The 11,515-nt window shown below is 41.7% G+C and overlaps 1 protein-coding gene across 2 annotated transcripts in view; it reads right to left on the bottom strand.

Moving 5' to 3' along the window:
• Positions 1-710: 710 nt before the first annotated feature.
• LOC132973059 (sodium channel protein type 4 subunit alpha B-like) overlaps positions 711-11,515 on the bottom strand; it is a 31,806-nt gene continuing 21,001 nt past the window's right edge. The window contains exons 21-27 of one of the 2 annotated variants that reach the window (XM_061036267.1): positions 11,082-11,214; positions 10,434-10,531; positions 8,916-9,186; positions 8,213-8,819; positions 3,594-3,738; positions 3,436-3,510; positions 711-2,284 (exon numbers count right to left, since the gene is read on the bottom strand). In XM_061036267.1, the coding sequence (XP_060892250.1) occupies positions 2,150-2,284; positions 3,436-3,510; positions 3,594-3,738; positions 8,213-8,819; positions 8,916-9,186; positions 10,434-10,531; positions 11,082-11,214 (1,464 nt within the window). In that variant the 3' untranslated portion in view covers positions 711-2,149. Of the gene's footprint in view, positions 2,288-3,435; positions 3,511-3,593; positions 3,739-8,212; positions 8,820-8,915; positions 9,187-10,433; positions 10,532-11,081; positions 11,215-11,515 lie in introns of both variants that reach the window. The other variant, XM_061036265.1, reaches the window with a different exon arrangement.

The raw sequence follows: 11,515 nt of genomic DNA, 5'->3' as shown, positions 1-11,515 counted from the left end.
GATACACAGGTGTGTTTATGTTTATGTAGAGATACACACAGGTGTGTTCATGTTTATATGTAGAGATACACACAGGTGTGTTCATGTTTATGTAGAGATACACACAGGTGCATTTATGTGTAGAGATACACACAGGTGTGTTAATGTTTATGTAGAGATACACAGGTGTGTTCATGTAGAGATACACACAGGTGTGTTCATGTTTATGTAGAGATACACACAGGTGTGTTCATGTTTGTGTAGAGATACACACAGGTGTGTTCATGTTTATGTATAGATACACACAGGTGTGTTTATGTTCATGTAGAGATACACACAGGTGTGCTCATGTGTAGATACACATAAGTGTGTTTATGTAGAGATACACACAGGTGTGCTTGTTTATGTGTAGAGATACACACAGGTGTTCAGGTGTGTTCATGTGTAGAGATACACACAGGTGTGTTCATGTTTATGAAGAGATACACACAGGTGTGTTTATGTGTAGACATACACACAGGTGTTCAGGTGTGTTCATGTTTATGTGTAGAGATACTGTACATTTATGTTTAGGATCATGTCCCCAGGCTTCCTTTGGGGGCGCTGTTGGATAATGGGGTAGTGTTCCTTTAAAAAGCAGAGTGATCGTCACTAAAACCTTCACTCGATGTTCACCTGCGTCACAGTTTCCTGTTTCATGGATGTGATAAAAAAGTTAAAACAACAGGAAGTGAATAGGATGTTTTTTATTCTCTTTGTTAGTCAGTCTAAAAATAAACAAACAGTAAGAATATGAAAATATAAAGGTTTCAAACATATCAAAGTATCAAAAATAGCAAAAGTGTTCAAAGAAGAAGGGAGCAGCGCCCCCCTGTGTTCACCTGGAGCCTGTATCAGGTTGAACAAACTCTCAGTCTAACCCTGAGCTGTGAGGTGATGTATCCTCAGGTGGGAAACATTACAGAACAGCTGATTTGAGTTCACTCCCCTCTGAGTCGGTTCACTTGTTGCTCAGCGCGTGCAGCATGACTTTAAAAGACAACATTAATGGAGCCCAGATACTACGATATAACAAAGCAACAGGTGACATAAAGAGGTCCTTGTACTTTCTCCCTCTGAATTATAAATCATCATGTGGACATTCAGTGAGTAGGAACATGTTTTTAAACTAACTCTGCTGCAGCAGCAAAGCAGAGAGAAGTGGTGAGGGAGAAAAATGCTGCTCGAGTCAGCATGTAAGTTTGAATGTAGTATATTTATTTAATATAAAACACCTATCATGAAACATTAAAATAACCTGTTTTTTATTCAGACCAACGGTGTATCTCCACTAACACAGCATGATACAAACTGAATGACAGAGCGAGGAAATGAAAGTGTTTCTGGCTCTGAAAGAGGAGATGGAGAATAACTCAGGTTCATTCAAGACAACCTGCTTCCGAACAGGTAAGGTTCACAGAGTCAGAGCTAGAATTACCATACTATTGAGTCAGAGCTAAATTTACCATTTTCCTGATTTCAGGGTTACCGGCTCAGAATTTGCATTGGATCTGCTCTCTGAAAAGGGCCACTGAGTTCAGATGCTAACGTACTAACACACATTAGCACGCTACACGATCAGGTCAACAGAGTGGTTAGTGATGTGGAATAATCTGGACGTCACACTACTAGAGAGAAACTTTTTTAAAAGTCTGTGTTAGCCACGTTAGCTCTGAGTCTGTGTTAGCTACGTAAACTCTGAGGCTGTGTTAGCCAAGGTAGCTCTGAGTCTGTGTTAGCTACGTAAGCTCTGAGGCTGTGTTAGCCACGGTAGCTCTGAGTCTGTGTTAGCTACGTAAGCTCTGATTCTGTGTTAGCTACGTAAGCTCTGAGTCTGTGTTAGCTACGTAAGCTCTGATTTTGTGTTAGTTACGTAAGCTATGAGTCTGTGTTAGCCATGGTGTTTCTGCTCACGTTAGCTGGTTCATTTTAGCATTTAGCTCTGCTAGCATAGCATAGGCAAATTAACAGCAGTGTGAATTAGTTAATGATCAGCTGAATATGAAATATTGATTAACAGTGATACAGTTATGCTAATTATGGATATATGCTTAATAAGCTTTATATGCTTTAATAAATGCGATTTGTTCTTGACTCATTCAGGTTCTCATCCAGCAGAGTGGGAGGAGTCTTAAACACCTGAACCTCCGTTAGCACCGCCCATAGACCCGTCAGCCACCTCCTCTGCGTCCTTATGCTGGATCACCATCGCCACCTCCTCTTCTAGTTTCCCCTGCAGAGTGCTGCTGATCGGTTCACTTGACACCTGCTGGTAAAGTGACACCAGTCAAGTGTGCTTTTAATTATCCTGCTAGTAAAAGCAACCGCATGCTAACCTCATTATCATCTATCTATTTTTAGCTCATCATCTCCACGTCCTCGCCAAAGAAAAAACAGATAGTTTACAAATTAAACACAGAAACTGCTTTTCTGAGAGACAAATACACACCTGAACAAACATGGACTATAACAGGAAGGACAACCAAATGGAGACACTTCAGACCTTTCAAAATAAATGAAAATGCTCTTAAACACTCCTCAACATCTGTTCTAGATTAGACAGGTGAGTACAGAGAGCAGTCGTCTGCATAGAGAGAGAATCAGCAGGTTAATGTTAATAACATCTGTTCTAGATTAGACAGGTGAGTATAGAGAGCAGTTGTCTGCATAGAGTGAGAATCAGCAGGTCAATGTTAATAACATCTGTTCTAGATTAGACAGGTGAGTATAGAGAGCAGTCGTCTGCATAGAGAGAGAATCAGCAGGTCAATCTTAATAACATCTGTTCTAGATTACACAGGTGAGTATAGAGAGCAGTCGTCTGCATAGAGAGAGAATCAGCAGGTCAATGTTAATAACAGCTGTTCTAGATTAGACAGGTGAGTATAGAGAGCAGTTGCCTGCATAGAGAGAGAATCAGCAGGTCAATGTTAATAACATCTGTTCTAGATTAGAGAGGTGAGTATAGAGCACTCGTCTGCATAGAGAGAGAATCAGCAGGTCAATGTTAATAACATCTGTTCTAGATTACACAGGTGAGTATAGAGAGCAGTCGTCTGCATAGAGAGAGAATCAGCAGGTCAATGTTAATAACAGCTGTTCTAGATTAGACAGGTGAGTATAAAGAGCAGTCGTCTGCATAGAGAGAGAATCAGCAGGTCAATGTTAATAACATCTGTTCTAGATTAGAGAGGTGAGTATAGAGCACTCGTCTGCATAGAGAGAGAATCAGCAGGACAATATTAATAACATCTGTTCTAGATTAGACAGGTGAGTATAGACAGCAATATTAACAACAAGTCCAGAACCACACACACCTGTAAGACTTCAAACCTTTAATGGACGTGTAATGTTTCTCCAGAACAAACTTCAAGTTAAGAAAAGAAAAGAAAAGAATAGAACAGAACAGAGACAAACCTTGGGGGAGTTTTCATTAAATTTGTCCTGCAGTCTGTCTTTAAGAGCATCCACATCGCCTGAATCACCAAACACCTGCACAAGGATTATTATTATCATTATAATTGTTATTATTATTATTATTATTATCAACAATATTACTGATCAGGTGATGTTACCTGTGCACGCAGGGCTGACAGGATGTCCATACAGTGGATTTTGTCTCCAGGCAGCAGAGGAAGCTCCATGTTGGTCAGTTTGATGGAGTTTGGTTTTGGAATCTTCAGAGGACCCTGCAGAGCACTGCAGAACTCTGACAGCTCACTGTGCAACACAGAAAACATTAAAGTCTGTTAGAGTACACATTAGAGTCTATTAGAGTACACATTAGAGTCTGTTAGAGAACACATTAGAGTCTGTTAGAGTACACATTAGAGTATATTATAGAGTCTGTTAGAGAACACATTAGAGTCTGTAAGAGAACACATTAGAGTCTGTTAGAGAACACATTCGAGTCTGTTAGAGTACACATTAGAGTCTGTTAGAGAACACATTAGAGTCTGTTAGAGTACACATTAGAGTATGTTAGAGTACACATTGGAGTCTGTTATAGAGTCTGTTAGAGAACACATTAGACTCTGTTAGAGTACACATTAAAGTCTGTTAGAGTACACATTAGATTCTGTTAGAGAACACATTAGAGTCTGTTAAGGGTACACAGAGTCTGTTAGAGAACACATTAGAGTGTTAGAGTACACATTAGAGTCTGTTATAGAGTCTGTTAGAGTACACATTAGATTCTGTTAGAGAACACATTAGAGTCTGTTAGAGTTCACATTAGAGTCTGTTAGAGAACACAGAGTCTGTTAGAGAACACATTAGTCTGTTAGAGTACATGTTAGAGTACACATTAGAGTCTGTTAGAGTACACATTAGAGTCTATTAGAGTACATATTAGAGTCTGTTAGAGAACACAGAGTCTGTTAGAGAACACATTAGTCTGTTAGAGTACATGTTAGAGTACACATTAGAGTATATTATAGAGTCTGATAGAGAACACATTAGAGTCTGTTAGAGTACACATTAGAGTCTGTTAGAGAACACATTAGAGTCTGTTAGAGAACACATTAGAGTATGTTAGAGTACACATTAGAGTCTGTAAGAGAACACATTAAAGTATGTTAAGGGTACACAGAGTCTGTTAGAGAACACATTAGAGTCTGTTAGAGTACACATTAAAGTCTGTTAAGGGTACACGGTCTGTTAGAGAACACATTAGAGTCTGTTATAGTACACATTAGAGTCTGTTATAGAGTCTGTTAGAGAACACATTAAAGTCTGTTAAGAGTACATAGAGTCTGTTAGAGAACACATTAGAATATGTTAGAGCACACATTAGAGTGTTAGAGAACACATTAGAGTCTGTTAGAGAACACATTAGAGTCTGTTAGAGAACACATTAGAGTATGTTATAGAGTCTGTTAGAGTACACATTAGAGTCTGTTAGAGAACACATTAGAGTATGTTATAGAGTCTGTTAGAGTACACATTAGAGTCGGTTATAGAGTCTGTTAGAGAACACATTAGAGTATGTTATAGAGTCTGTTAGAGTACACATTAGAGTCTGTTATAGAGTCAGAGTACACATTAGAGTACACATTAGAGTCTGTTAGAGAACACATTAGAGTCTGTTAGAGAACACATTAGAGTCTGTAAGAGAACACATTAAAGTCTGTTAAGAGTACACAGAGTCTGTTAGCGAACACATTAGAGTCTGTTAGAGTACACATTAGAGTATGTTAGAGCACACATTAGAGTGTTAGAGAACACATTAGAGTCTGTTAGAGAACACATTAGAGTCTGTTAGAGTACACATTAGAGTCTGTTAGAGAACACATTAGAGTATGTTATAGAGTCTGTTAGAGTACACATTAGAGTCTGTTATAGAGTCTGTTAGAGAACACATTAGCGTCTGTTAGAGTACACATTAGAGTCTATTAGAGTACACATTAGAGTCTGTTAGAGTACACATTACAGTCTGTTAGAGTACACATTAGAGCAGGGGTATTCAATTAAAATTCAAAGAGGTCCAGTTAGAGAACATTTTCTCAAGCATAGGTCCGGAACATCGTAATGTCTAACTTGCGTTATAATTCAATGTCATATACATATTAAAGTAGCCTAGTAGTTGTATCAACGTATGTATGAAGTCAACAACTGACTGATTAAATAAAGAAATCCAATAATATTTCAACAATATTTATTCAGATTTCACATTGAACAGGGATTATAAATAATAAGTAGTATTCTAAGAATAAACAAATGCTCTCTTCTCATTTCAAGTAAAATAAGGGCTGCATATAAAAAGTAAAATAGAGCTTTTGAAAAATGTGCATATCAAAATAAAGTGCTTCATTTTTGAAAAATGAAATAAAAAGTGTAGCTTGTGCTCATGTACGTGTAGGTGCTCATTCGTGAGCCTTGAACGATATTTTGTTTTAATAATGTTCATAGTGGAGAAAGCTGCCTCACAGTTGTATGTGGAGCCAAACATGGTCAAGATGTACAGGGCTACTTTCCTCAGACCTAGGAAAGCTGTCTCTGAGACCATTTGGAGCCAGAAAGTGGCAGGGTCAGTCTCTCCAAAGTTCTTTTTCAGAGTCACATCTGCTTGGAGATCGACCAGTTCCATCTGGAAAGGCCCAGCATTTGCCCACTTGAAGTGCTGTGTGACTTCCTTTGAGAACCCCCTGACATCTGTGATGAGGAATGGGTTCTGAATGAACAGGGTGAGCTGTTGTCCAAGGCTGAAACTGTCAAACCGTTTGCTGAAGTTTACAATCAGCTTGTCCACAAAGTCAGCAAAAGAAGATCTATCTCTCTCACCCTGAACCTGTTCCTGCACTGATGGGAAGTGTGCACAGTCTTCCTGCAGGTCTTCCTTGAACACCTCATGTTTCCTCTGGAAGGGGTGGACAGCTGTCATCAGGTCACAAACTGTATTTTCCTTACACTGTAGCTTTAAATTCAGTTCATTCAGGTGTGAAGTGATGTCAACCAAAAAAGCTACCATACCATCTTCTTCTCATCTTCTAAAAAGAGAGAACATTGTGTTGCCTTCTGGCTCTTCAACTGTGCCAAAAAGGCTGCGATTTCCTTTCGGGTGGACCAAAAGCGCTTCAACACCCTGCCTTTGCTGAGCCATCTTACATTGTTGTGCAGCAGAAGGTCATCAGCATTTGCATCAACTTCTCTGAGGAATTCCCTGAGCATGCAATGCTGATGGGAAGAGGATGCCCTGAGAAAGTTAATCATTCTCATCATTGTGTTCATAACCTCAGCATACTCATCTGACAGGGTGGAGCACAGAGCTGATTGATGAATGATGCAATGGTAAGAGATTAGCTCAGGATTGTCCACTTTCATTCTTGCCACAGCTCCTTTCTCTCTCCCTACCATGGCAGGGGCGCCATCTGTGGTTATTGAAACCACTTGTTTTGTCTCTATTCCCCTGTGTGTTAACATCTCCTTTATGGCCAGGTAGATGTCCTCTCCTCTTGTACTGGTCTGAAGGGGCGTAACACCTAACAGGTCTTCACAGAACTCTTTCTTCTCCTTGTTGAAGAATCTGACATAAACTAACAGCCGCGCATTGTCAGACACATCTGTGGACTCATCTACAGCTAAGCCTAAGCATGGTGCCTTATGAATGGCTTCATCCAGCTGGGCTAGCACATCCTGGGTTAACAATTCACTTTTTTTTGTGGCTGATAATGCTGACATAGGTATTTGCTTGATTTTTTCACAAAGCTCTTCTTTTTGTTTACCCTCCAGCAAGGTTTCAGCTACCGCACTCATGCACTCATGCACTCCTTAACAACCCCTCCGTCAGTAAAGGTTTTTTTTATGTTGACCCAAAATCCAAGCCACTCTCAGGGAACATTCGTTAGCACGTTGTTGGGCAGTGAATGAATGGGATAGTATCTGGGTGGATCAATCATATTGGGCTCTTAGATCGCTTATTTTCTGTGCCCTCAGTTTGGATTTAAGTGGGTATGTTAGCGCGAAAGAGCTGTGCTTGGTCTCGTAGGTGGCGTTTCACATTCCCGCTTTTAATAATCGCCACTGTCTCGGAACATATGAGACATACTGGTTTTGAACTGCCAGCCGGAAGAATGAACACGTAACAGTCTATCCATTCTTGATTAAAAGCTCTGTTTTCACTGTCTACTTTTCTCTTTTTAGAGACGCCATGTATTTCCTCTCTCTGACTCTCTTCTCCGACTGTCTGTCTCTCGTCTTTTTTTTCCTCTCCTCCTCTGTGTAGCGGACTAGCGGTAGCCTACTGTTTATTCTCCCTGACTCCAATGCACAGATTTGATTAGCTGAGTATCATTACGTCAGATGGTTACAACGCATGCAATTGGTTTGTGAGTTTCAGCCAGTACCGTAAGGACGATAAAAGCTGCGCCGGTTAAAATAGAAACGCTCCGTCAAAATGTAATAATTTTCACTAATTTCACGGTTACAGGTCTGGGTCCGGATAGGACAGCTTCCGGGTCCGGACACGGACCGTGGTCCGCCTATTAGGGACCCCCGCATTAGAGTCTGTTAGAGTACACATTAGAGTCTGTTAGAGTACACATTAGAGTCTGTTAGAAAACACATTAGAGTCTGTAAGAGAACACATTAGAGTCTGTTAGAGAACACATTAGAGTCTGTTAGAAAACACATTAGAGTCTGTTACAGTCTGTTAGATAACACTAGAACAGACTCACTCTGAGGTTTTGGGACTTACGTATTCTGTATGCACTGCGTGGCGTCGGGGTCGAACTTCATCCAGGTGTTATAAAACATCTGGAGGCCTTCGTCACTCAGGGACCCTGCGTCCTCTAAACTGAAGGTCTCCATGACGACAGCGATGTACAGGTAAACCAGGAGCAGGGAGGTCAGGATGATATAGGTGGTGAAGAAGATGACACCCTTCATGGGGTTGCCACAGTTTCCGATGCCCATCACTCCCGGGTTCTCCATGAAAGGGTCGCAGTCAAGAGGCGTGTCCATGATGGGTAACAGGAAGCCGATCCATCCGGAGGTGGAGGAGGTCATTATCATGCAGGTCAGACTGTTCCAGAACGTCTCAAAGTTCCACATGTCATCGATCCCAAACTCCTTCTTTATGTAGGCAAAGTTAAACATGCCAAAGATGGAGAAGCTGAACGTGATGAGGAAGAGGAGGAGGCTGATGTTGAAGAGGGCAGGAAGTGACATCATAAAGTTTGAAAGCAGCTTCCTGATCCCACCCTGAACAAGATGGATCACACGCATGACACGAACCAATCGCAAAATTGAAAACCAGGTGGGCATGATGAAATACTTTTCCAAGAGATCAGAGATAAAGAGGCCTGAGGGGACAAAGGGGATGAACCACAGCATTACATCATCAGACAAGATGATGACATCATCAAACAAGGTGATGACATTACTATATATAAGCTCACCTATGAGGAGATACAGTAGCACCACAAAGTCCAGGATGTTCCAGCCTGAGGTGAAGTAGTGTTGTCGGAGTGGGATGATCTTCATGATGAACTCCATGAGGAAAATGATGAGGAAGACGAACTGGAACCAGTGCAGGATGTTTTCCGTCTCGAAGCTTTGATCCCAAGTCTCCACCATCAGAACCACCATGTTCAGGCAGACAACCACCACCATGAAGACCTCAAACCACTGACTGGTCACCAGGTCGAAGAGCCGAGCCAGGCATGGGTTCTGAGCAGATTCACAGACAGGAATCAGAGCTCAGAGACCACAGGTGTGTCATCTGACATGTTCAGTGTCTCTGATCTGATTTATTCTGGGTTACCTGCCTCTGTTCACCTGAGTCACTTCTTTGAGTCTGAGGTTATCCAGAGAGTATCCCCCACTAGGGCCGTAACCAGGGTTTAGAAAATAGTGAGGTCCAAAATGTTTTCTCTTAATGTAACATTTTGAAGACAGTACAGGGCATGCACATCCATAATGATACCTTCAAATGCAACCCAAGCTAAACGCCCAATCAAACAAAACACAAACTCACACACATGACTTCCTATTTGTAAAGGCAATGATCCGTGGATAACATGTGGCCCCAGGTGATGATCCAAACAGAAAACTCCATGCCATTACAAAGTGAAATTGGCCCTATTTTCTGTTTAGTTTGTGGTCACCCCCACAAAATTTTAAGCAGCTTACATTTCTTTTCCTGCATTCTGGTCAGTTTTTATTCACAAGTTTGTCTTTTCTGCAGAACTTTATGATTCTTATCTCGTCTTTTTGTCCAGTTTATGCTCTAGTACGAATGGCAAACAATAGATTGTGATTAATTTTCTTTGACACATGGTCATACAGTGATCTTATTAGGCCTATATCGCTTTCCTGGGTGGTTGTTTTTCTTTTAAGACGGGTCAGCACAGTTTGATTGACTATCGCACTCACCTGAGAGAGAGAGTAATAAAGGCAAAACAAAAAGTTTCACTTCGTCCTGTGTCACAACACATGAGCCTACTGCAGGAAATTACGACGCAGCAAATACCAAGAGAGCACAATCACATCGACAGCAAGCAGCTGCACAAAACGAACAAAAAACGGAATAACACTAAAACAGATTCATTCAGCGAGTCTTAACAGTGGACACCCGCTTCCCCTCTCTATCTCTCTCTCTCTCCTCACCTGCAGAGGGTTTTTTCCACAACTAGACGGTGGGTGCACGTCAAGCGCAGCGAGAAACACAGAGGAAGTGTAGGTCTGTCTGTGACTTTGTAGTGTTTCTGTAGAAGTATTTTCAAAGTAAAAGCCATCCAGCCCTTCATACATTGATTGGTAACATTTTTTGCTCTTTTTTTTTTTTTTTTAATTACCAAGGTCCAGACATCGTGTTCTCACTGCTGGTTACGGCCATGTCCCCCACCTCATCACTGTCTTATAACTGAACTCACCTGAGGACGGTGAGCTGGTTTCTGAATTAACACTAAACTCACCTGAGGACGGGGAGCTGGTTTCTGCGATTTACTCAAGAGACGAATTTTCAAAGCTTCAATTTTTTTCATCTGATCCTCCGTTGCAAAACAATGTTTCCCTTCAGAGGGAAGACAAACGACAGAAGATAAGAAAGAAGGAAAAGGACTTTTAGCACCTCACCTGTCCTGTCTGTTACCCAGCCTGTCTGTCTCTCATCCTGTCTCACCTGTCCTGTCTGTTACCCAGCCTGTCTGTCTCTCATCCTGTCTCACCTGTCCTGTTACCCAGCCTGTCTGTCTCTCATCCTGTCTCACCTGTCCTGTCTGTTACCCAGCCTGTCTGTCTCTCATCCTGTCTCACCTGTCCTGTCTGTTACCCAGCCTGTCTGTCTCTCATCCTGTCTCACCTGTCCTGTCTGTTACCAAGCCTGTCTGTCTCTCATCCTGTCTCACCTGTCCTGTCTGGTACCCAGCCTGTCTGTCTCTCATCCTGTCTCACCTCTCCTGTCTGGTACCCAGCCTGTCTGTCTCTCATCCTGTCTCACCTGTCCTGTCTGTTACCAAGCATGTCTGTCTCTCATCCTGTCTCACCTGTCCTGTCTGTTACCCAGCCTGTCTGTCTCTCATCCTGTCTGTTTCCCAGCCTGTCTGTCTCTCATCCTGTCTCACCTGTCCTGCCTGTCTGCAGGCTGTCGATGATGACTCTGATGAAGAAGATGAAGGTGAAGAAGGTGCTGATGATGAAGAATATGAAGTACAGGTACATGTATAGGTTGTACTCATAGACCGGCTGAGAGTTCACCTACAAACACAAACACACACACACACACACACACACACAGAAACAATTTCAGCACTGCAACTAGTACAATACCAGTCTAAAGGACGTCTCTCAACCCCAAGGTCAGGGGGTTGATTTGTTTTCATGGTGTTGAGAACCAGATTATTTTCTGAACACCACTCAACTAGATGTTTGACCTAATCTCTGTAATGTGCTTCCTGGTTGTCTGTAATGAGTCCAACTACAGTGGTGTCGTCAGCGAACTTTACTATAGTGTTGGAGGAGTGAATGGGTGTGCAGTCATGTGTGAACAGGGTGAACA

The sequence above is a fragment of the Labrus mixtus genome, chromosome 4 (genome assembly GCF_963584025.1).
Source record: "Labrus mixtus chromosome 4, fLabMix1.1, whole genome shotgun sequence".
NCBI classification, from domain to species: domain Eukaryota; kingdom Metazoa; phylum Chordata; class Actinopteri; order Labriformes; family Labridae; genus Labrus; species Labrus mixtus.
Note: the sequence above shows the minus strand (reverse complement) of the source record. Positions and strands in the feature narration are given on the sequence as shown.